At 44.7% G+C, this 25336-nt stretch overlaps 2 protein-coding genes and 1 long non-coding RNA gene across 5 annotated transcripts in view; 1 reads left to right on the forward strand and 2 right to left on the reverse strand.

Annotated features, from left to right (window-relative positions):
• Positions 1–21144, forward strand: part of HDC (histidine decarboxylase) — a 21566-nt gene extending 422 nt beyond the window's left edge. The window contains exons 2-12 of one of the 2 annotated variants that reach the window (XM_077764318.1): positions 1790–1962; positions 6080–6193; positions 7135–7257; positions 9937–10071; positions 10331–10474; positions 10943–11009; positions 11832–11994; positions 12086–12176; positions 15808–15906; positions 19848–19949; positions 20082–21144. In XM_077764318.1, coding sequence (XP_077620444.1) covers positions 1790–1962; positions 6080–6193; positions 7135–7257; positions 9937–10071; positions 10331–10474; positions 10943–11009; positions 11832–11994; positions 12086–12176; positions 15808–15906; positions 19848–19949; positions 20082–20825 — 1955 coding nt within the window. In that variant the 3' untranslated portion in view covers positions 20826–21144. The remainder of the gene's footprint in view (positions 1–1789; positions 1963–6079; positions 6194–7134; positions 7258–9936; positions 10072–10330; positions 10475–10942; positions 11010–11831; positions 11995–12085; positions 12177–15807; positions 15907–19847; positions 19950–20081) is intronic. The other variant, XM_077764319.1, reaches the window with a different exon arrangement.
• Positions 7–2037, reverse strand: LOC144231747 (uncharacterized). The gene is made up of 3 exons (XR_013335176.1): positions 1822–2037; positions 176–395; positions 7–97 (listed from the first exon to the last, which is right to left on the reverse strand). It is a non-coding gene; the product is annotated as an uncharacterized LOC144231747 (long non-coding RNA).
• A 1498-nt stretch (positions 21145–22642) lies between the features above and the next one.
• Positions 22643–25336, reverse strand: part of SLC27A2 (solute carrier family 27 member 2) — a 42186-nt gene continuing 39492 nt past the window's right edge. For both annotated transcript variants that reach the window (XM_077764322.1, XM_077764321.1), the window contains 2 exons: positions 24219–24349; positions 22643–23051 (listed from right to left, as the gene is read on the reverse strand). In XM_077764322.1, the coding sequence (XP_077620448.1) occupies positions 22875–23051; positions 24219–24349 (308 nt within the window). In that variant the 3' untranslated portion in view covers positions 22643–22874. The remainder of the gene's footprint in view (positions 23052–24218; positions 24350–25336) is intronic.

Genomic DNA, 25336 nt, shown 5'->3' on the forward strand with positions numbered 1-25336 from the left:
CCTTATATTCGGTTCTGGGTGGCTCTCTCAGCACTGTTCTTTCATGTAGTCCTTCATTTCATAAATATTCACTGAGCAGCTACTCGGTCGCAAGCCCCTGTGTGGTGAGAAGGGAGCCGTGGTTAACCCGTCTGCAGGCGTGGCTCGCCAAGAGGGGCAGTGGGTAGTTGCTCACCGTTTTTCTCCCTGTGGCTTTTTCCATCCTCATCCCGGCTGGTAGGTTATGTCGTCTAAAATGTCTCTGCTGTACGGTATTGTCCCGTGTGAAATGCAACTTCTCGGGCTCCTCCGCCCAGACGGAGCTCACCGAGGGGCTGGCAGCCTTTACCCCATGCGCTGGCTTACTCCCTCCACTGCTTCCCAAAAGTCCGAGCAGCTTCCCGTAGACCTCCATCCTGTGCGGGGAAAGCAAATACATCTCAGCCGCCGCTGGACAAGTGGAGGGCTGGACTAGTGCTTCAGGGCTCAGCGGGGGTGCCACCTCAGTGCCAAGAGGCGGCGGCTGCCCGAGGTGTGGAGGAGAGCACAGAGGGAAGAGGGAAGGGTGTCCAAGTCCCTCTGTCTCCTTCACGGTGTTTCCTGGAGCTGGTCCTGCTCATGAGAATCCTTAGACGAGCTGGTGCAGAGGCAAGAAATAGGGTTTCCTCTCCTTTTCTCTATTTTATTTTATGTTTTCAAGGAGAGAAAAACCTCAGGAGCACTATGGAGGAACTATTAGGTCTTGAGGGAGATGGACAGAGAGAGGGAGACAGACACACAGGGACAGAGAGGGAGAGACTTGGAGCAAGAGACAGGCACTGTCCTGGGGAAAAAATAATTTACAGAGGCTTCAGAGTATTTGAGTTGACTCTTTTTCTTCCTTATTTATCTGGTCATACATTTGACAATTTTTTTTTCTTGAGCATCTAAGAAATGCCCTAGGCATTGAGGTGTTGGTGCAAACAAAGGGAGAGAAGTCGAGTCATTAAGACGTGGTCTTGCATTTCCCCAAGACTTCAGGCTAGTTCAGCGTTCTTAGTCTGGGTCTGTGGTTGTGCTTTCAGGACCCCCTGAACTGCAGAAATTATACACCAGATTTTTTGTGTGTGCAAGCCCATCATTTTCATCAGATTCTCAAAGAAGCCCATGGGTCCAAAAGTGAGGAATTTACTGATCCAATGGGAATAGTGAACAAGTAGAATTTCCAGCTTGTATCAGAAGCTGGCATGGGAATTTAGGGTGTGTGTGTGTGTGTGTGTGTGTGTGTGTAACAATTTTTGGATAGAAAAAGCCACAGCGTTTCTACTAAACCTGGAAGGTAGTGAATTAATTAGATGTTCTGTTTTTGAGAAGGAAAGAAAGGTAAGAGAGACAATCAAGATGGATATGGATAAGGGAAGGGGGAGAAAAAGGAAGTATTTTACTTTGGTGCTAGAATTTTACACTTCAAGATTTTCAGTCTGTTCATTTGTTCACTCACACACTGCCCCCATCATTCATTCATCTTACTTATTTTTTCATTCTTTTTAAACATTATTATTTTAAGTAATCTCCACACCTGATGTGGGACTTTAACCCATGACCCTGAGATCAAAAGTCACACACTGTACTGACTGAGCCAGCCCCAACCTCACTTTATTTTTTAAATTCTGAGGACAAGGTTGATGCTGGGGATTGGACCCTTCCCCATCAGCCCATGAATCCATCTCCATCTTCACCAAGTCTGTTGGCCCTGACTCGAGGGGGTCGGGCATGAATTGGTGAGGCCCAGATGGGGGACATGAAGCTGGTTTCTCCTCCTCCTTTGTAGGAAAAGAGATGGTGGATTACATCTGCCAGTACCTGAGCACCGTGCGGGAGAGGCGGGTGACTCCAGACGTGCGTCCTGGTTACCTGCGAGCCCAGCTGCCTGACAGTGCTCCTGAGGAACCTGACAGCTGGGACAGCATCTTTGGGGACATCGAGAGAATCATCATGCCTGGGGTGAGACACAGTCACCACAAAGATGGTTCAGAGTTTTAGGGCAGAGGAGGTGGGGGGCCAGTAGGCCTGAGGAGAGGCCTGCCTCGGGTAACTTGGGATGCCCTGCTCCTTGTACACCAACACGCAAGCCTGTCTTATGGGCACATAGAGGGCCAGAATTGTGACTGAAAGTAGGTTTCTGATGTCAGGGCTGACCTGTAGTGCTGGGTGGGAGGCTGGAGGGAATCAACACTTCACCCCAGGGCCTAGCCTGACGGATGTGTGGAAATCTAATGGGGTGAGGTGAGAGTGCAAACTGGGTCTGAGGGTAAAGGCCAATGTGGATAGAATGACAGAGAGAGGAGGCTGGAGATAGTCCCTGAAGCCCCAGCTGGGAGAGCCAGGGACTCTCCTACAGAATGCTGTGACTCACTGAAGGGAGGGAAGGAGGCCTAGAATACACTTTCCGTGAGGGCATCCTGTCAGGTAGGGAGGCCCAGAATGCTGAGTGAGGCTGGAACCACGTCCTTCCCTATGGGGGGTGGTGGGGGGGTGTCTCGTGATTGAGGTGCTTTTCAAGAGTAAGAAGGAGCTTTCCAGTGACAAAGAGCACAGGCTGGTGACAGCACTGGCAGGGCCAGGGAACAGACAGAGGCTGGCTGGCACTTGAACTGGAGCCCACCTCTGTGGTCTGTGGCGCTGTCCCTGGCTGCCAGGGACGGGGAGCTGTTCCAAGATGCTCATGTTAAAGTGTACCAGTCCCCTTCCCACAGAAGGGCTGCCTTTTACTGAGCTCTGTGCCACATGCCAGGCACTGGATGAGCCCCATTACAGGCTAGCCTGTTTCATCCCACAGTGAGCCTACAATCCCTGTTTTAGAAATGAGGAAACTGAGGCTCCGGGATAGCAATTGTTTTCTCAAAGTTACAGAATTTGTGGCTGGCAGATCCAAGATGTTAGCCCAGGCCAGTCTTAGTCCAAAGGCTCTGCTCTTTATCCTGTACTAGTATCTCTACTAGTGTGTGACTGAATACTCAGCCTGAGCCTGCCCCCCCCCCCCCCCCCCCGCCCTGNCTGGTGTCCTGAACCACACATGTCTAGTTCGTTCTTTCTTTCTTTCTTTCTTTCTTTCTTTCTTTCTTTCTTTCTTTCTTTCTTTCTTGTTTCTTTTTGAGAGAGAGAGAGAGTGTGGGAGGAGAGGCAAAGAGATTGGGAGACAGAGGATCTGAAGTGGGCTCTGCGCTGTCAGCACAGAGCCTGACACAGGGCTCAAACTCACAAACTGTGAGATCATACATGACCTGAGCCGAAGTTGTATGTTTAACTGACTGAGCCACCCAGGGGCCCCTGAACCACATGTGTCTAGAGACTTTCCGAGGATGACTTGAGATTTGCAACCGTCATCCTCTAAGAGATTTAGATGTGTCAGAAATGTGCCTGGAGGCAGGGTTGATAAATTATTCAGACTCCGCATAAGTGTCTACAAACGTATTGGTTGGCAAGTTTGTACAAAGCCAAATACACAGTTCTATTTGACCACTCAGCCTATTTCATAAGCACCTTTTGAAAATTTCCATATCGTAAAGCTTTACCAAGGAAGCTAGCTCTCTGATAAGATTATCTCATGGATTTCATTCTGTAAAGTGTAATCTCTTGAGGGGCCAACTGTAATTTGGTAGTGAGACTCAGAGCAACTGTCCGGAAGAGGCAGAAATGAGCTGATTTGTTTGATTGCAATTCCAGCAGTTGCTGGGGGGGGCAGTGGGGGGTGGGTGGGGGTGTGGGCAAAGAGGCTCATTTCTGGACCCAGAGGTCTGCCTGTTTTTGATAAGGTTCCTCTAGCTTATCTAATCATATTTATCTTGCAAGAACAGATAATTGCCTCTTGATAGGGCTAGGGAATGGAAGCCCTTCTCTGGGGTTTCCAAAATACCGTCACTAAGGACACCGATAATGAGGGCCTCGTCTTCCATCTAATCTCGCAGGCTGTACCAGACTCTGAGAGATGGCCTGAAAGCAGTTGGTCCTTTGCTTTCTCATTCTGACCAGTCTCTCACTGAAGACTGGATTGATTTTTCGCTCCCTGCCATCTCCCAGACACAAACAATAACTGTCCTGCTTTAATTCCAACTCTGGTTAGAAAAACTTCCTCTACTGGGGGAGCCTGGGTGGCTCAGTTGATTAAGCGTCCAACTCTTGATTTTCATTCAGGTCAGGATCTCACAGGTTGTAGGTTCGAGCCCTGCATTGGGCTCTGTGCCGACAGCATAGAGCCTGCTTGGGATTCTCTGTCTCTCCCTTTCTCTCTGCCCCTCCCCACCTTGAGTACATGATTGTGTGCTCTCTCTCTTTCAAAATAAATAAACATTAAGAAAAGAAAGAAAGGAAAACCTTTTCTCCTCTTCATATGGGAGAGAGAGCAGCACAGTGAGAGAAGGCAGGACACTATCCTGTTTAGGAGATTGGGCTGTGGGGTTAGACAGCCTTGGATTTCTGTCTTGGCACTATTATCTGTGTCTGTGAGGTGTGTGTGATCACAGGATGCTGCTTCACACTCGCCAGCCCCCTTTCTCATCTGTAAAAACAGGGGTAATGATAGAACTTACCTCATAGGGGTCTTGTGAGAATTAAGATAAAGCATGGAAAGGGGAAGATATTGTTACATAGAACACATTTTGCCTGGTGAAAATTGGAGGAAGAGGTCTGATTATCTAAGAGTCAAGTCAGGATAAATGATGTGTCTATCATTGGGTGGCTAACGTACCGTGAACATTAGTGCTTTCCATTTGGCAAATTTCTTCCTAGACTGATCCACATGATAGCCCCAGGAAACAAGATTTATTTTATGATGAGAAACTGAGGTCAAGAAAGGTGCAGGGGAGGATCCTGTTTTTATGGGGTCTGAATCACATATAAATTTTGAGACCTGTAAGAAAATAAAATTAAGTATGATTCTTAGAAAAGACCCATGCAAACGTGGGCCTTGGAGCTTAAGCCTATTAACTTTACTATAAACCTACAAACTCACACATCTGGTTAGGGACACGGAAAGACAAACCTGTGTCCTTGGACTTTAATTGTATGTTCCTCCTACCACAGACACTGTCTAGGACACTACCTTTGTTAGTGAGGAATAAAAAGAATTTATGCATACCAAATAGCTCACTAATGATACACTAAGATGTTGACTAATGAGTTCTCAGTAGGTGGAACATCTATCTAGAATGAGAATGTTCCATAGGTTCAGGGAAAGGATAAAAGCGGGGTGGGAACTGGGGCAAGGTTTGTGGAGGAAATGGGTATTCAGTACCCTTCTAAGAATTAACAGGTTTTGAAAGGTCCTGTCAATATGGGAAGTGCCTTCCTGTCCGGGGACTAATATTGCTCAAAAACATGAATGCAGAAATGAAAAGGGCATGTTCATAAAACAGGGAGATGCAGTCAGATTAGATAATCAATAAATCTCATGAGCCTGTTAGAGTGGGGCCCTGTCTGTCCAGCTGGCTCCTGCTTACATCCGGTTCTTCAACCTGACTGTGGGCTCAGGGGTTAACTTTGAGGTAGGGGTACCATGCACTTAGGTTGGCACTTCCCCTGCCCTTTCTCTCTTTTCACCACCCTGCTTGGGAAGCTAAGGACAACTTTGAATCCATGTACCCTGATCCTGTGCAGGAGCTGTGTGCCCAGAGAGCTCAGAGAGCTCCAAAAAACAAAGGATGGTTTTTTTTTTTTCCCACAAGAAACTGGATGAGACAGGCAACCTATTCTCCTAGAGCTCATAGTCTGCTTCCTCTTTATTACTGGGCAGAGTGGCATGAGGGAGAAGCACTGGAGACTAATGTGCACACTATCCAGAATCCACAACCCTAATTACCATACCAATTTTCATTTTGCATATTCCCTTCTGGCCTTAGCATGTGTACAAAAGCTCCACTGACGAAGCAGCTTAGAATATGAGGAGTGCGGGTGGCAAGAACACTACATTTATTTTTATGGAGTTGTGTCATTTACTTGACTGTCTTAAAAGTGTCAGCTCATCTCTAGAGTGGGTGCCTCCCCCTGCCAAGGAGGGTCTCTGGTAGAGGAAAGCCTCCCAGAAAGCCTCCCGGTACCACACATGTACATGCTCTGCCTCCAGGTCGTACACTGGCAAAGCCCCCACATGCATGCCTACTACCCAGCTCTCACCTCGTGGCCATCACTTCTGGGAGACATGCTGGCCGATGCCATCAACTGCTTGGGATTCACCTGGGTGAGTAACCATGGCTGTAGCTGTAAGCAGTGGCAACTTGCAGAAGGTGACATCCTGAGGCAGACACATTTTGTCCTGATCTCTGAAATGGGTTCTAAGTTAAATATTAACAATGGCCACATTCTTTCAGCTTAAGCTCTATATAAATTACCTCATCTGATCCTTTAACCCTGTGGAAGTATGAATAGTGGCCCATTTTGTAGATGAAGAAATTGAGGCTTAAGTAACTTATCTCCCTAGGATCATACAGCTCATGGAGACAGAGATGAGATTTGGAATGAGATCTGGTTATTGCCACGGTTTGTGATCCTAACTAAGCCCTTTGGTGCCTGTGGGTACAGCTTTCCCTGTGCTCTCGTCTTTGAGGGGTTAGGGATATAGCCTCGGACTTCCCTTAATAACCCCCTAAGCACCAAGCAGCTTTAAATTGTATCAGAAAGCCTCCTAAAACAGCTTTATATTTTAAGCCTGAAGGAAGGGTGTGTTGTGGGGAGGAAAGGCTGAGAGGAGTGAGGCGGGAGTGTTGCTGTCTTTTCCAGGAAGGAGTGCTTTCTTTCTTAGTCCTAAAACTTGCCCCTGGCCTTCAGAAATCTGCTCGGTTGGGTATTTTGGGGACTAGGGAAGCCAAATGGAAGCAATCATTTTTAGGGCTATTTCTCCATAGAGCTTTGGAGTTCAGACAGGACTCTGTTTCACTGAGGGTGGCATCAATCCAAAGCCCTACATTCTTTGCCCTTTTTGGTTTCATAAAGGATGGGATGGGAATGGGGGACAAGGACTGACATTGACCCCTTCTCCAGGGGGAAGATAGGTCAGGTTCTCACTGAGAGCACAGGGACCCGGGAAGGGTCAGGGCAGAGACAGATGTGTTTCTGGGGCTGGTGGGGGCTTGCATTCAGGGTCCTGGGGCTATCTGGATGAGACTGCTTTCCCTCTTTCAGGCTTCCAGCCCTGCATGCACGGAGCTGGAGATGAACGTCATGGACTGGCTGGCAAAAATGCTGGGGCTCCCAGAGCACTTCCTGCACCACCACCCCGGCAGCCAGGGAGGCGGCGTCTTGCAGGTACCTCCATTGGCAAAGCTCCTCCCAGAGTGAGGGCTAAGTAGTGAAAGATAAGCTGAACCCTTGTCCAGGCACTCTCTTCTCCGTGGAGGTTCTCCTGTGTCACCTACTGCCCTCCTATCGCTGCCACTGCTCCTGCCCTTACCATCATCACTGTCTGTCCTGACTGCTGCTACTATCACTGACGCCACCACTGTCATGGCTGCCACCCCTGCCACTGTCTAAAACTGTTGCCACCTCCACCCTTCCTTTCTTTTCTCTTTGAGAAAGATGAAGAAATCAGCACATTATCACATTTCCAGTATTGTTTGATTCAGGTTTCTTAGTTATAAACTGACAATTCCTCTCCTCTTCCTTGTCTTATTTAACACCTTCTGGTCCAAAAAGAAAAAAAAAAAAGGCAAGTAGAAAGTTCTTCCCCTCCCTCCTGGGTCCAGGAGACCCTTGTTAGAAAGAAAAACTAATGACATAAATCAATTTATCTTATCCTATAACCCTATCGTTTGGATATCTGTCAAATGATACTTCCTCAAATATTTCCTTTTTTATCAAGAGCAGTCAGTATAATGGAGCTTGCAAGGTGCCTCCCATAGGCTGTGCACATTGCTAGGTTCTTTTGCATCTATATAGACCTTGGATATTCATGAGAGCTTGGTTCTGAGACCTTTGAGAACCCTCAGATTCTTCTTCTTTTTTTTAATCTAATAATGTATTTATTTTTTATAATTTACATCCAAGTTACCACATGGTGCGACAATGATTTCAGGAGTAGATTCCTTAAACTCCTTACCCATTTAGCCCATCCCCCCTCCCACAACCCCTACAGCAACCCTCTTTGTTCTCTATATTTAAGAAGATTCTTTTGTTTTAAAGATATTTTTATACGTTTCTTTATTTTGAGAGAGAAAGAGAGAGAGAGTGTGTGAACATGAGTAGGGGAGGGACAGAGAGAGAGGGAGGAAGAGAGAATCCCAAGCAGGCACCACACTGTCAGTGCAGAGCCCGATGCAGGGCTTGAACTCATGAACCCTGAGAATCAGGAGTCAGACACTTAAACAGTTGAGCCACCCAGGTGCCCTGAGAATTCCTCAGATTCTTGAATTCTACTGAAGCATGTAATTTTCCTGCTTTTATAATCTATAAGATAGAGATAATAATAATGAGAACTAATATAATAACAATAATGGTTTCCTCAAAGAGTGGATATGGACATTCAATGAACTCTTCTTTAAAATAAAACCAGCCATGGTGCCATGAGCTGAGAACCAGAAATGTTGCTGGGCTCATTTGCTAGCTAAGTGACTCCCTCTCTCTCCAGTCTTGCAGCAAAATTAAAATCCTCACAAGGAAGACATATTGCTGCATGTTGTGGACCTTCTATATTGTTTGCAAAAATAGTTACAGCTTCAGATATTATCTGGGAGACATGCTAAATGCCTGCTGTACACAATCTTGCTTTTCATTTAATTACCTCAAGAACTCTATAAGTAAATAGTATCATCATTGACTTTTGAGATAAGAGCACTGAAACTCAGAGAGGTTAAGAACTTGCCCCACTTGCTCAGCTGGTAAGTAGAAGAGTGAGGATTCAAACCCTCGCCTGTCTAAATCATGCTGTCTCTTGTATTCATCAGCTGTGTGAACTTGGTTCTGTCCTGTAACATCTCTGAGCATTCATCTGCAGACACAAGTCACAAGAACCTCAGAGAGGTTTTATGGAGCTGAAGGGATGACAGAAAGTTTTGTAAACTATGAATAGCTATGTAGATGGAAGGTGGCATTATTATTAGTATTACTGTTCTGCTGACCTCTGTTTGTGGAGTAATTTCCAGTCAATGACTATCTAGTAGGATCTGATCTCTATAGACCACTCCCTATGACACTGTCTGCCAGGCTTTTTAGCAAGGAGCTATCAGCTGTCAGTCACCTCAAGATTTCAAGAAGCAAAGACACCAAAGACTGAGAGAATGAATGTTGAGACACCATCAAGATTTCTGTAAGGTTGCTGAGGGGGTCCCACAGGATTCCCATAATCGTGTGGCCAGAATGAAATCCTATTTAGCCCTCATTTGGATAATCAATACTCCCACTCTGGGAGGTGGCCGGAGGGATGCTTTCCATTTTATAAATGGAAAAGAATCTTCCAGAGGGGCAATGTTAACCCAAGGTCACGAGAGCCACTGGCAACAGAATCAAGGCCACAGTGACTAGCCTCTCACATAGACCAGGACCTCTGTCTCTCTGGAATATGTCTTTAGATACAAACTCTGTTTCCATACCTAAAGTTCTTTATTTTCAGCAAGTTTTACATGGGGAGCAAACATATCTGTAAGCAAATTTGTACCTAGCTGAGGCTGAACATTCTCTTGTTGGTCTCTGTGGCCTCTTAATAAAGAGGTTGGTATTCGGTGAAAATGTGCATTACCTCCCCCAAAAATGAGAGGAGAGGGGGGTGTCCCAGGAATGCATAAGGTGTTGTGAAGGGAGAATGTGGAATAGGCCTGAGAGTCAGGAGGAAGGACAGCCCTGGTGGGAGAGCCCCTTCTTAGGAATAGCTTTCACTCACTCACACACACACACACACACACACACACACACACACACACCCCTAGAAGCCTGGGGAATCTACCCAGAGAACTCAAGGAGAGGCTGCCACTGGTAATCCTTCTTCCACTACAGAGCACAGTCAGTGAGTCCACCTTGATCGCCTTGCTGGCAGCAAGGAAGAACAAAATCCTAGAAATGAAAGCATCTGAACCTGGGGCAGATGAGTCTGTCCTGAACGCCCGGCTCATTGCCTATGCCTCTGACCAGGTGAGTTGCCCAATATAGGCCAAACCTTGGGGTTAGGGCTTGGCTTCTGGAGTCTTAGCTCTTAAGTAATTTTTTTCTAGATTTGAGTATTCTGGAGCTCAGGGCAGTGCAGGCCTTGGAGGTTGTCTCCAGGAACTGAAGGGGAAGAGACACAAAAAATGTTATTTTTGATTCCTTTAGTCTGGCTTCAACGGTATTGTTTTGGTGGGGTTGCTTATCCCAGGATAACTCTGCTAACAGGTATTCATGGTCCTTCTAGGCTCACTCATCAGTGGAAAAAGCTGGTTTGATTTCTCTTGTGAAGATGAAATTTCTGCCTGTGGATGACAACTTCTCACTCCGAGGGGAAGCTCTTCAGAAAGCCATCAAAGAGGACAAGGAGAGGGGCTTGGTGCCTGTCTTTGTAAGTCAAAATGTGTTCTAAGCTTAGAATGATAGAACCTGGAGGTGAGAAAGGAGTTTGGGCAGAATTCAGGCAAGTAACCTGCTGCAAAGAAAAGCAGAGATATTGTCAAATATGCTGCTTTACAAATTATGAGTTATTATTTGTTGGCATGTTAGGAAATAAATTCTGTGGGTCATAATCCGCATAAGAAAAAAAAATAAGTAGAATAGAGACTATCAGAGTACACTCCTGTAGCCACAGTATGTATTGTTTGGTGAGACTTTCATTTCAAATACACATATATATGTGCTAGATTGCTATATAAAATATATATCTCACTCTCAGTCATGGTAAAGTGTAATGTGAAATATACACTGTTGAGGTGGGGTGGGTGGGGTAGAGAATACAGGTAGTTAGTATCTTTGTTTCAGGCCAAATGTGTCACACGAGTCCCCTCCCACGTTAACTGCCTTTATTTTCCTTCAGGTGTGTGCAACGCTGGGGACCACAGGGGTCTGTGCATTTGACTGCTTGTCAGAGCTGGGTCCCATCTGTAAGTGTCTGCCCTGTCTGGCTAGGAAGACAAGTAATGAACTTCAGAATGTGCCAAGAACCCGAAACTAGCTCTGTAGAATGCTCCTATTCCTCCTTGGTCAGTGCAGAGAGAGTTAGAAAAGCCACCACAGCTCACAAGGGCCTTCTCCTAGGCAGCCAGGTCACCCAGCAGTGGGCAAGGGGTTAGAGAGCTGCTCCTTGGCCCTGCCCTGCATCCTCTCAGGAGACAACCCTGGGAGGTCCCCGGGTTTTCCTGTCCTTTCGGTTGTATGTTGAAATCTACTTAAAGCAAGCTATATGTGAAACCCAGGGTAAATGAGGCACAGTGAAATATTTTCTCTTCTAGGCTAAGGAAAGGAAAGTGGTAGGGTAGGGGAAGCCATGGGGGAAGATAAAGGCAGAGAAGAAACCCAAAGAGGATTGTTTAAAGTTCCTAAGCAAGAAATCCACTAGGGAAGAGAAACGTCCCCTCTCTAACGGTGTTAGATGCGTTAACACTGCTGTCTGGGCCAGTGGGAAGTTAGTTTCTGTGCCAGAAACTTCCAGGTTTTCACCAAGAGAGCGTCCGCCCTCTGGCCAGTGAGAGAAAAAGGCCAGGTATGGCTCTGTAGACTTCCCTTCAGGAGGCTCCACTCTCACTGATGTGTCCCCCCGCCCTCATCTCCACATCCTCCAGCCAGAGCAGGCTGTCCCTTCTTCTCTTCTCTTGAAACCCCCAAGCCACTGCAAAGGGAGAGAGATGCCTTTGAGCTGGCTGGTGGCCACCCCTACTCCCACCCCCCAGTCCCACCTCCCAGCCGGGTGACATTTGCCTCCTCAGGTGCCAATGAGGGACTGTGGCTCCACATTGATGCTGCCTATGCAGGCACTGCCTTCCTGTGCCCTGAGTTCCGGGGGTTTCTGAAGGGCATCGAGTATGCCGATTCCTTCACCTTTAACCCTTCCAAGTGGATGATGGTGCACTTTGACTGTACTGGGTTCTGGTGAGTGTGGCAGCCAAGCTTCTAGCCCATGGGAAAGCCTTGCTTCCTCTGCAGAGGCCTCAGCCACTAATGCCCGTTTGGAAACCCACAGGGTCAAGGACAAGTACAAGCTGCAGCAGACCTTCAGCGTGAACCCCATCTACCTCAGGCATGCCAACTCCGGCATGGCCACTGACTTCATGGTGAGTGCCTGGAAATGGTGGCCTCTGAGATGGAAACTGGCTGCACTTGGCCCCAGAGGGTCTCTTTTATGTTGGCTGCTGTCTGAAATCAGCACACTGTGAGCTCATCCCATAATATACTGCTGTATGCCTTCGGTTTCTAAGTATATGGAATGAAGCTCAGAAAATTGTTTAAAAATTGAGACCAACCTCTGAGGCAGTATGCACATTTCCTGAATATGTGTGGCATTCCTTAATTCCCAGAAATATCTTTTCTACCATGAATGGATCAGTTCTTTTCTGTCTCCATCTTGGATAATCTTTTCTGCTTACTGCCTAGCATTGGGGAAGGGTGGAGAATTTCCTTGGGTAGGGAAAGAGGATCCTTGCTTAAATCACTTTTATCTCTTGTCCCCACGGAGACAAGGTGGGAGTGTCCATGGGAGGTGGTGGGGCATAGGGACAGAACTTCCTGAGCTTCTGGACGCCTCAGAGAAGTCCTGGCCTTTCCAACTAGCTATACCTTGGTCTCTTGAACCTGCCCGCATTGGCAGCCTGTACTGTCTCTTGGGGAAACAAGCTTTTCAGATTTACTCCTCAGTTTGAAGAGGAGCCTTTCCTTTAATGGTAGGGGCGACAGAGATGTAAACATGCTATATATCTGTGGCCAATAGGAGGCAGCAGAGCAGAGTGAGATGAGCTTGGTTTGAAATGCCATGCCACCAGAGAGGGGCTTTGGGAAACTTAACGGCTCTCTCAGAGTTGTGGCTTCCTCATCTGTAAAATGGGCACAGTGGCACTGATTTGATAGGGTATTGTGAGGCTGACATTGGAATGTACATGTAGATCAGTTAACACAATAAACGGGAGGGGTAATAGTCCTAAAAACTCTTACGGTGCAGAGATTTGCTATAGCAGAATGGTTAAGTATTTAGGTGCTAAAGCCAGATGGCCTGTGTTTGAATCCTTGTTCCTCAATTTGTTAACGTGTGTGGCCTTAGTCAAATGACGTAGCCTCTCTGTCTAGGTTTCCTTATCTGTAAAATGAGGATGATAATAATATTGGCTTCTTAGGCTTGTGAGGATTAAATGAGTTAATGCGGTGAAGCTGAGAGAGCGAGGCCTGATGTCTGTAAGATTTAGTTTGAAAATGTCTTGTCTCCTTGGGCAGCTGAAATGTCTTGCCCTTTTAGTCCTAAAATAATAGCTCTCTCATCTCTATTATATTGGCTATTCTCCCTCAGTCCAGTTTATACTTCCTTTAGATTTTTGAGGCTTTTTTGATTGGCATTGCATGTAGTAAGCGTACAGACCCTATAGAAGTTGATAAAAATAGACGAATAATGGTTCTTTCATCTCCATTGCCCTGCCTGGTAGATTTTCAGAAATTTTTAATTTAAAAAATATTTTCCCCCAGCATCCCAAAGGGCAGATATCATTAGGGGTAATTCTGTGTTGTTTCTTTCTTGAGTGTGAAATGGTGCCCATCTTCTTATAAGTGAATTTGGATCATCATAACTTTAGAGTATTGTCTTACCTCGGCCCACTTTGGATCTCGTGTTACTTTTTTTGTTTTGTTTTCTCTGTTTGTTCGTGCCAGATATTTCTGTGGTTCATTCCTATCAGTTTGGAGATTTAACGGTGCTCTCTCTCTCTTCCAGATAATTTATAGAAATATTGAATTAAACTTTGCTTAGCATTGGTTCAGGGAGCCTTATTATTTATATATCTACATCTAGAAAGTGCTACTTTATTCTTTTCCTTCCCTCACCTCTAACTGGGTAGATTTAATTTTCAAGTCTCATAGAAACTCATGTTGCCATAGCTTTAAACTGAAGGCCAGCCATGTTTGAGATAAGGCAGAAACAGAGCAGCTTCCTGGGAGAGAAGACTTAGGGACTTGAGCCCTGGCGCCGCCTAAAATCGGGCCTAGATTTTCTGACATCAAGCTCCCACTAGTGGATGGGGCATTATCTTGCCTCTGGCAGGGGAGACATGCAAAACCTTGCAAGGACACGGAAGAGGTTTTGGGATGTCTCAAGTTTAAGCAGAGCCATGTCGCTTTAAGTCCAAAGTTCCTGCTCTAACAGAAAATATCAGCTAGAACCACCTTCTGGGTCAGCATGGAATGGTTTTAGAATAATAACCAGAGGAAAAACCAGAGATATGAAAAAGAGCATGAAGAAATAAAAAATAAAATAATCTCTGCCTCTCATTTTAATTTCTGGTGAGGTAAAGCAGTCAATTGGCCATAACCATTTGGGAAACAATATTTTTAGAGAAGCCTCCTATTATCCATTCATTATTCTCCTAGAGTGTTTATCTAATAAGGGGTGGAGTTGACTGCTTTCCTGTTCACAGAAAGTTTGTCCTGTGGCCAGGTTTTGATGCCCTCTGCTGGTAAGTGAAAGTCCCCAAGCCAGTCCTCACCACTAGGATGTTTTGTTTAAAAAATTAAAGGCTTAGTACTTGATGTAGGAGAACCTTGTCCATCAACAAAGGGGGAGTGTCCCCAAAGGGAGTATGCCCAGGTCAGGAAATAAGGGTGAAGGGTGAAGGTGAGCACAGTTTTGAGGATTTAGCAATTCTGTGGATGAGCAGATAAATACACAGTGGGACAAATATTTATTTTTACTCAGCAGAAATTGTGGTGAAGCATTCTGACATTTGCTTTCTGACCATTAGAGGCAGACGTCATTAGAAACCACCTTACTCATCAGGTTAACTGCCAATGTTTTCCAAACCCTTTGGCCTGTTTTCAGATCTGCAATATTGGTTTGGTAATTTTTAGATCTATGGTGCCCCCCAGTCTTGAACTTTAAGCTCTGTTGAATTGGTCACCAGGAACAAAGGGTCAACTTTGGTTGAACAGAGGCTGAGATGTGGATGCTCATTTGAAATCTGAAAGCTGGAGTGATGCCTCCTGAGGGCACAGGGGTGTTGCAGGAAGAAGTCAGGACAAGACAGTGAGATTAAATACTGGTCACCTTGGTCCTAGGCAGAAATCCTGCTGTGATTTGTAGCTCATGTTTTTATCATCTAAATATCCAACACTTACTGGCAACTTCCTGTGAAACTCTGCATTGGTTCTTTTCCTGCCTTCCGAAGTGCTGTCCATTCTGTTTCACCAGGAGCCAGTGAGGCAGCAGTGCCCAAGGTCACAGACAGTAACTGGCAGAGCTGGAGGAGAAACCCAGGTCTGTGGGGCGCTTGCATCCCAGCTCTTGACCACTACACTTTACATTTTGCACGAGGAATAGAAATAGAACTTTATTTTCTGCAATGTGAGGAACTTAGGTTCTTTTAGAGAGAAAATGTATTGCCCCTATCTTGAATTTCAGGCTGAGATGAAATGTTTAAAGCAGCGTTTGAAGCAAAATGCCTTCTCCTTCGCTCAGAGTCATGGACTTGGTTTCCACTTGTCCTGCTCTTGGACAAGGGTAATTATTGGCCACCTTCACCATGATTTGGTCACATGACAGGGCAGCCTTTGGATAACTTGCCTTAGCTTCTCCTTAGCAACAGCTTTGGAGTCATGGTGACGCTTTCTGTCCCTGGAGGTCTGGGAAGGCAGGGGATGATAAAGCTGAAGAGTGCATGAGGGAGCAGTGCCCTTGCCTCTAACCACGAGCACTGTGTTCCTTTGTTCTAGCACTGGCAGATCCCCCTGAGCCGGCGGTTTCGCTCCCTTAAACTCTGGTTTGTGATTCGGTCCTTTGGGGTGAAGAATCTTCAAGCACACGTCAGACACGTATGTAATCTTGCTATGTGTCCTCATGGGGAGGAAGGCTGATTTCTGCCCAGGGGACCTGTGGTGTTTGGCTCAGGTGTCTGAGCCTGTATTTGGGCTCCTGGGACTTGATTATTCAGGGTGGCCATTTCTTTGTTAGCTAGAGGGACACTGAGCAGAACATGACACTGAGGGCTATCTGCTGTATGTCCCCATGAACGAGTATCTCATTACTCCTTCTGCTATCATTAAGCACCTGGGAGTGATGCCCCCAGAGCCTGGTTTGCAGAGACAGAAAGAGAAAATAAATCAAAGGACAGCTTGTGTGTCTATGGTAGGAGCATATCTTTTTAAGAATTCTCCAATTATCACAGCTGTCACTCTTATTTGAGTCACTCTTATGGTTATTCCTGAGACATGGCTCTTCTGGCTTGGAGATGTAGACCTACCAACTCTGGAACAAACACCTCTGCATCGTGTCAATAGGTATTTACCGAAAGTCTATTTGGTATAATTTATTTTGACTCAATTCAACAACAACAACAACAACAACAAAATCATTGTGCTAGAAACAAGACCCAGAGGTGAGACAGGCATTGTCTCTCTGTCATATTCTTCATGAAAGGGGTGGGTCTTCACTAAGAACTTTGGCCAGCAGTGTTTTTCTCATTTCTCTTAGTGCCTATGAGTAGGACAAAACCACTGGTAAAAGCCATGGCATTCGATAAATCCAAAGACATTGTCTTTTATTACTCTGTGTGTCTTTCTCCTTCCACCTTTCCTTTAGGAATTCCTTCTTCATTAAATAAACATGCAACTGAATGAGATGGTGGAAGCAGTAACATTGACTGGTTTACTGTTGGAAATTTTACATTTGTAACAAACATCAAGGTGTTTGTCAACAAGACATTCATCAATGAGTGGCTGTCATCTAGCGTATTGAGGGATGTTAGACATTTTGAACTCTCTCTATATCCTCAGACCCAATATTGGAGAGAGTGGCTGTGGAATGAGATAGTGGAGATTACAGTCATAGGAAAGCTCTTGGGACTGAATATTCAATGTGTAGGTTCTGGCCAACTCCCTTGATGCTCCTCTTACAAGTCAAAGCTCTAAATTCTCATCAGCTGCCCCACACTCCTAGACCTGGCTTTCAAGGACCTGGTTATCAGCCTTTATTTTAGCTCAGGCTTCTCAATGTCAGCTGTCTCCTCAGTCTGCCTCTGCACCTTCACCTTCACTTTGCCCTCCTGGATTGGTCACTCTTCTCCATATGTTGTTAATGGATTAGGTTCCATTTCTCCCAGGAGCATTCCTGACAATTCCATCTGTCGCAGTCACTGCTACTGCTTCCTTGGCATTCCTAAGATCACCTATTCAAGCACACTTATAAAACGGGGCTCAAAGATTACCAGTGTCCCACAACAGTAAGAGGTGGAACTAAAACTGAGTTGTTTGATGTGAGTTAGTTTCATTTCTTCAGCTTGACTGTGCTCATAATTATGACTTGCATAGTGTCTTAAATTTTAAAAATACCTTATAGTATTTTATTAGATTCTTACAACAGTGCTTGGGGTAGTCATCCTGACCGGCCCCATAGTGCCCTGCTCAAGAGTGGAAGGCCTCCTCTCTTCACAATTTTGGACTATCTTCTACTATGTGAAGGTTATAGAAAACCAAGTTGTGTATATCTCTGTATTACAGTAATGCTTTAGAAAATGGAATCTGGGTTGGTTTTTCAGTTCTACCCTTTACTATTTGGGGACCTTAGACAATTTACTTAAACTTCCTGTGTTTGGCTTCCTAATTTATAAAATGGGAAATGGTAATATCTCTCTCAATGGTTTATGGTAATATTTAAATGAGGTAATACATATAAAGTTCTTATTTAGTACAGGACCTAATGCTCACCTAATAGCCAATGAATACATTTTTATTCCCCTCCTCCTACTTCCTCTTCCTTCTCTATCTTCCTCCTCCATTTTTCTCCCTTATTCTAATGATAATAGATCATTGTCGTCATTGTCAGCATCATCATCATCATCATTAATCATTTCCTATCACCTATAGTTGGGATTAGTAGTAAAAGACAGACTAAATATTCTGGCCTCGTGGGCCATACTGTTTCTGTTGCAACTACTCAACTCTTCCATTTTAGCACAAAAGCCACCATAGACAACACATAAACAAATGGGCATGGCTGTGTTCCAGTAAAGCTTTATTTACAAAAACAGGTTGGGGGGTGCTGTATTTGCCCAGCCTTGACCTAGAGTGGTTCAGGACACTGGGAGCAGCACTGTTTTATTCCCCCATAAAGGTGGTTTCTGCTGGCAGGGATGCTGTGTGGTTTCCCCTCTCCCCTCCCCTGCTTCTACCTTGTTGCAAACAGCTTACGTTGTAGGAAGCAGCAGAGTGTGGTGGGAGGAGCATGTGCTTGGTGACCAGGAGACCTGCATTCTGCCACTCGTACCTTGGGGCAATCACTTTCCCTTAGCCTCTTCTAGGAAAATGAAGAGGCTGGACAAAGATGACTTCTGGGTCTCCTTTTTTGTTCAAAAGTGTCAGCTTCATGGTCCTTACCTGGCCTGACTCTAGGTTTGTACCTGAGATATCTTAATGGTACTCAGGTAGAGTTAAGAAACATTTACTTGGAAAGATCAATATTGGGAGGGTAGGTGGGTGGAAACGGGCCTGGAGGGAAAGGAGATATGGGGAGAATCATTGTGAAATTAGAACATGGATTGCTAAAGTATAAAATAGTTAGAAAACATTTAGAAGGGTGCCTTCTCTCAGAGCTTTAGGACTTGAAAATGAAAAGTTCTTGGGCAGTGATTGGAGACCGTTTTTAATAGACCATGAGTGGTCTCTCTCAGAAATAGAAGGGTCTGGATGAGGTTTGCAGCAACTTGCTTCATCATGGTCAAAGAGGTGCTTAGCTGAATTTTTTGAGCTCTCTTAAAATAGAGTATCAAGTCTGAAAATGAGGCGATTCAATGAGAACCAGGAGATAGCAATTGCTTAGCATATATTTTATCGAGATCCTTCCAGATATTTGAAGAAATTTTTTTAAAATGAAAGAAAAGTTAAAACCTGTCCTTGTTTGGTTAATAATCCTAAGTTTAGAAAAAAAAGAAATTAAAAAAATGACATAAACTTCCTGGAAAGGTTAATATGGTACAAAGCTTTCCATTTTTCTTAATGTGGTAAAATACACATAACAGAATTTTCACTTGAACCATTTTTAAGTGTACAATTCAGTGACATTAAGTACACTCTCAATGTGTGCAACCATCATTACCATTTCTAGAACTTTTTCCATCACCTCGAATAGAAATCCTATACTTGATAAACTGGTGCAAACAGTTTTCTATGATGTATGTGGGGAAAATATGTAAAAATATGGTCTCTGTGGAATGTAAAAAAAAGTGGGGGAGATGAAAGAGCATTTGATGTATAGGATTTGAAAAGGTTTGAGAGATGAGGGAAAGATGTAGGCTTAGGGTGAGGGCAGAGCTGTGGACAGCCCCCGTTGTGCCTCTACATACCGTAAAAACAAGAATGTCTTTCTCTGCACAGATGCAGCTGGTACACAGGGTGGCTGGCTGGGAATGCAGAGAATAGGTGGGGTTTTGGCCCTCACTTGCCACCTCAACCAGTCAAAAAGCTGTGAAGCCAGGATACAAGGCCAGATCGCATTGATGCCTCTGGTTCTGGGGGTGAGCTGAAAAAGGGCCCTCAGAAATGAGTTCTTGAGGTGAATCTGATGTGACAAGTAATAGAGAGCCATTGGAGGTTTTCCGGCTTGGACTATGAGCAAAATCAAAAGGAGAAGAAAATCAGGTAGAAGACTTTCAGAACTCTGTGGGGGTGTCACTGGTGTAAACCCATGTAGCAGAATGAAAATTCATACGAAATTGTCCCTTGTCTGATTATTAAACTCTATTCTCTATTTACAATTCTAGGGCACTGAAATGGCAAAATATTTTGAATCTCTGGTGAGAAATGACCCTTTCTTTGAAGTTCCTGCCAAGAGGCACCTTGGCCTGGTGGTTTTTCGTCTAAAGGTAATGGCATCTTCCATAGCTTATGATTAATAGTATTGGTTGTTTAGCCTCTTGGAAATATAAATGCTGGGCTTCTGGGAATGCTTACAGGGGATGTCACATAGACTTCACTTCTCTTTATTTTTCAAACAGGGTCCTAATTGTCTTACAGAAAGTATATTAAAAGAATTAGCTAGAGATGGCCATCTCTTCCTCATTCCGGCTACTATCCAGGACAAATTGATCATCCGTTTCACTGTGACATCCCAGTTCACCACCAGAGATGACATCCTGAGAGACTGGAATCTCATTCGAGATGCTGCCACTCTTATCCTGAGTCAGCACTGTACTTCCCAACCTAGCCCTCAGGTTGGGAACCTCATCTCCCAAACCAGGGGACCCAGAGCCTTGGCCAATGGGATGTCTCTTCAGTCTGTCAATGGGGCCGGACATGACCCAGCCCAGGCCACGAAGATCATCAAGCAACCTCAGCATGTGGAAGTCAGTCCTGTGAGAAGGGAAGACAGCTGCCATCTTGAAACCCTGCTGGACCCACTTGATGATGACTGCTTTTCAGAAGAGGCCCCGGATGTGACCAAGCACAAGCTGTCCTCCTTCCTGTTCAATTATTTGTCCATGCAAAATAAGAAGAAGGCAGTGCGTTCCTTCAGTTGCAACAGCATGCCTGTGAGTGCTCAGAAGCCACTGCCCACAGATGGCTCTGTGAAGGGCTCTTCTAGGGCCAGAATCTTCTCTAGGTTTCCAGAAGAAATGATAATGCTAAAGAAAAGTGCCTTTAAAAAACTAATCAAGTTTTACAGCGTCCCCAGCTTTCCTGAATGTAGTTCTCAGTGTGGGCTCCAGTTGCCCTGTTGCCCTCTGCAGGCAATGGTCTAGATTAGGGGTTTCAGATAGAACCGAAGAATGTGTTTCAGGGAGTCTCTGAACCCCTCAAAATTGTGTGCTGAATTTGTGTGCTTATTATGTGTATGTGCATTCTTCTTAAGAGAGAGCCTATAATTTTATCAGATTCTCACAGAGGTTCATGACCCACAATAAATAGGATACAAACGGGGAGATTAAGCCAGCATGGTACAGAATGTTCCAGCAGTCTGGTTAGAGAAAAAGGACCCAAGGTAGTGTGCTGACAGGCAGCTTCTGTGGTTCAGCTTGTGATATGAAATATAACATAAAAATAAATTGTACTTGTCCTTAAAAAAAAGATATCCTGTGTGACTTAATTGACCATTGAAACATTGACTAATTAATCAGAGATTATCCTGGAGCTTAAATGCATGTACTTATGGATTCTACTTTTCGGAATACTAAAGATTTGGATTTAACTGTGAAAAAATGACTTTGGGGGAGCCCTTGGTATGAAGAAAGCAGGCAGGTTGAGTCAGGCACTGTGACTTACAGTTAATAAATGAGGAAACGGAGGCTCTAGGTCACAAAAGCTTGTAAGTGAGGACTTACTTTTATGCACACACATGCGAACCCAGGTATTGAGGATACTGTGCTGGTGTCTCTATCCATCAGAGTGGACCCGTGGTTCCTGGCCAGAATCACAGAGGTCTGGGGAAGTGGGAGGCTGAGGAAGCCATCACGGTGGGAGAGTTTCTGAGTTTCTAACTGGAAAGTCTAAAATGTGCCTCAAAGGTGGTCAGGCTCCAGTAGGCTCTGGTTACAGGACATTAATGTTCTGGCTAACAGTCTAAGTGCTGAGCTCTCATCTGAGAACATGCCCTTCGAGATAACCTCTACTTACCACCAGATCTACTGTAACACGATCACAAGTGACACAATTGCACAATGTGACACTTTCAAAAACAAAAGCCATGCTCTCTCCCATCACTTGCGTTCAATTCTCACTGGGAGATCAATATAGCAGAGGCAGAGATGCTTAGAATTCTGCAAACATTCTTTAGTGCTAACCCACAAGCAGCAATGTTCTAAATTATTGGCAAAATTCACAAAGGCACAGCGGTATCCAGAGTTTTCCTGAGGCCATCCTCAAGTCCCTTTTACATATTAAGCACTCAGAAATGGTCATCATTGGGCATAATGAGTAGAGGCAGGGATTTGGGTCATGACTCTTCTTGGTAGTCGCTTGAAAGAAAGGAGAGTTTAAAAAATACTTCTAGTACTGTGTGGCCGGGTGAGAGTGGCAACCTCTCTTGTCATCTATCATTAAGGATCCCTAGATATGTTTTCCTAGGGCCTTATGGGGATTAAACTGGGGGAGAATTGAGGCTCCTTGCCAGCTCCTAGTCATCTGAAGATGTCCTCTAGGGGAAGAAGTTCCATTTCTTTTAGGGAGGCTGGGGTGAACTTGGATTATACTTCCTGGACATGGACTTAGTGACCATGACATTGTTTCTAGGACAAGCTCTAGTAAACAACATGTCTTGATCACTGCTACTGAGGACCTACTCTGGAAACTGTCTATTACTAACACATGCAGAGGTTAAGGGATTCTGTTCAGGAAGGGAGCCAACTGAGTGTAAGAAGAAAGAGCCAGTCTGAAGGAACTCCTTGAAGTTCCCAAACCCTCCTGCATCATGTCAGAGGGGCCTGGGTCCTTAAATAAACATAAAAACAAACATAAGGCTCAGGGTTTGCTTTTAGAGTAAAGTAAGGAAAGAGACAATGCCATCTCATATGTTGGTGTTCATCTATTTTATTACATCTTTAAAAAAATAATGCACCCCCTAACAAGCTTAGTCTGCAAATACAAACTGTAGGTGCAAATTGAAAAATAATCATCTCTAAATATTTTCACGTGCGATGGTTCGGGTGTAATTTTAAAAAGTCTTCCATTATTGGAATGCATAAAAAAATGGCATGTCACAATATTCAATCAAATTAAGGTTGGATTATATCAAGTGGCTATACTAGGCCCTTTCAATTTCTTTCTGGAAATAGGAGTTATCCTCCTGGGATTATTCAGAGCTTCAGAGCTTTATTATTTATGGCATTGTAAATGTCCTCAGTCATAGGCACATACATTTCTGCTTTGTCATCCAAGAAATATAAGGCATCTTTGATGACTGCAGGATTAAAGCCCTCCTCCACGAGGGTCACTTTGCGGTGTTTAAAAGTTCCAGTGATCTCAATGGTGTCCTGGAAAACATCAAACAATTACACTGTTGCAGTGTTTTGTGAACAGATTAGGATTTGGGGTAAAAGGGAGAGGGCGGGGTATCTGGCTCCTGAGAGAGGTGTGGAAGCTAGTTCAATACCACCTGCTTACAGAAGCTCCACTAGGGGGCCCTTTGTGGAGGTAGTTTTTCATTCCTCTGAGGCTTTAAGGTCACCTGTGGGGATTTGAGGGGCTGTGGAGGGTGAAATGCAGAGCAGGAGCACCTGGGTGGCTTAGTCAGTTAAGTGCCAACTCTTGATTTCCGTCAACTCTTGATTTTCTGGTCATCATCTCATGGTTCCTGAGTTTGTGCCCCGCTTAGGAATTTGTGCTGCCAGCACTGAGCGTGCTTGGGATTCTTCTCTCCGCCCCTCCCCTGCGGAGCAGTCTGTTGCTTAGTGAGCTTCAGGTTTTACTAAAGGTGGGGTGGGGTGGGGCTAGGGATTTAGGGATCATCTGCACACAGACCACTGTATTTTCTCATCCTGTTTGTCCCCTAGACTGAAGCATTTTTCCTTCAATTGATAGGTGATGGATGATCTGAGAGTACTTCAATTTCATGTCTCTCCACCATCTCATTATAAACGTCAGTGCTTTATGAACATCAACAGAAATAACATACAACTTCCACAATAGCTAGTAACCTAACATTCCAAACATAACATTTCTCTAGTCTTCAGCTACAGAATAATCATAGAGCTCACGGTCCAAAAGTGAGTGTTAAGCTAACCAACGGGTTAATGTTTGCGAAAGAAAAACATCCTTCTAGTGGAGATAGGCATTTGATAGCTCCAACTGGCTAATGATTCCCAATTAAATTTCACACCGTAGAAAGGTATAGAGCATCAGTGGAGTTTTCTATCCTTTAAAGCTGGAAGCAACACTTTAAGTTTCTGTCCTCTTTTATCAAACATAGACTTTGAGTTATTTGCTAGTACTGCTGCTGAATGATCTGGTCTGTCATTTGAGGGAAATGGGGATCAGGATTTGGCTTCTGCTAGTTCTATTTTCTGATATTTCTGCTTCCTTGTTGAGCTTCCTGACAAGTGTAGTGAAAATCTGGCCAATATGGTGACCATGGTAGAAGGGAGTTGTTCCCTAAGAGACAGCAGTCTCCAAGAGAGAGGATTATGGAACTCAACTCTCACCTGTATTCTTAGAAACCGGGGCCTTGCATAACTGGGCAGGTAATCGACAACATGGTGAAAGAGTTTCTTTCCATCAAACTCATGGTTTTCCTTCATTTTGATCGAGGCCATGCCAATTCGACCCTCATGACCTAGAAATAAAGAGAAAAAATTAGACGTGTTGTACTATGATGTTTCCCTAGCTCAAAATGGGCTGAGAACACTGACATGGGTTTCTTTTGGACAGTTGGAATTTTTATTTCAGGTATATGTCAAAGTTGTTCTAAAGTGAATGTAACAACAACAACAACAAGAGCTATATACCAATTAAATCTTTATTAGATGCCAGACCCTATAGTAAGTGTGTTTTATGGACTATCTCATTTAACTCTCACAACAACCTTCTGAGGAGGTACAAGTGTGATCTCCATCTTACAGAAGAAAAAACTGAGGCTTAAAATTCACAGTACGAGACTTGTTCAAGTTCAGACAACAAACAGGCAGAGTCAGAAGCCACATTGAGACAAACAACGTCATCTTTCTCAGCAGCCTAAATGAAAACACCAGAGTGGAAAACAAGCCCTACTGGTGGCTAATGTTTTTGTTTTTGTTTTTTTGACTCCAGTGAAAAGTTCTTGTTCCACTGGCATGAACAATTGGGCTAGGGTTGTTCTTTAGGGTGTAGTGTCAGGTCTGTTGTGCATCCAGACACAACTATCACTTTTGAGACTTTGCCTCTCAGTGTTTCAGAGAAGCTGTGGGTCAGGAGGGTGATGGGAGGTGCAAGGCCGAGCGTGTGTGTGCCTGTGCCATTGATGAGCTTTATTCTCCAAGGCTGTGTCTCCACAGAGAACACGGATCCAGCAGCAAATTGCTCCTCGTCAGGCAGCAAGGTAAGTGGGAAGGCATTAAGCACAGTGACTATACTGTTTTCTTGTAAAGATAGCAGCAATAAGGAATTAGTACATTTTTTGCCTGATCCAGCAGACCGGGTAGGAGTTGAGATCCACTGAGATCCACCTCACTGAGTTACCTAGCTGTAATCAGAGAGGGGAAGGAACCGCCTTGTGTCTTTTGTCACCTGGCCCCCAGCTTTTGAAACCTCTCCCATGGTGATTATGTGTTTACCTGTGGCTTCA

The sequence above is a fragment of the Crocuta crocuta genome, unplaced genomic scaffold (genome assembly GCF_008692635.1).
Source record: "Crocuta crocuta isolate KB4526 unplaced genomic scaffold, BGI_CrCroc_1.0 scaffold102, whole genome shotgun sequence".
NCBI classification, from domain to species: domain Eukaryota; kingdom Metazoa; phylum Chordata; class Mammalia; order Carnivora; family Hyaenidae; genus Crocuta; species Crocuta crocuta.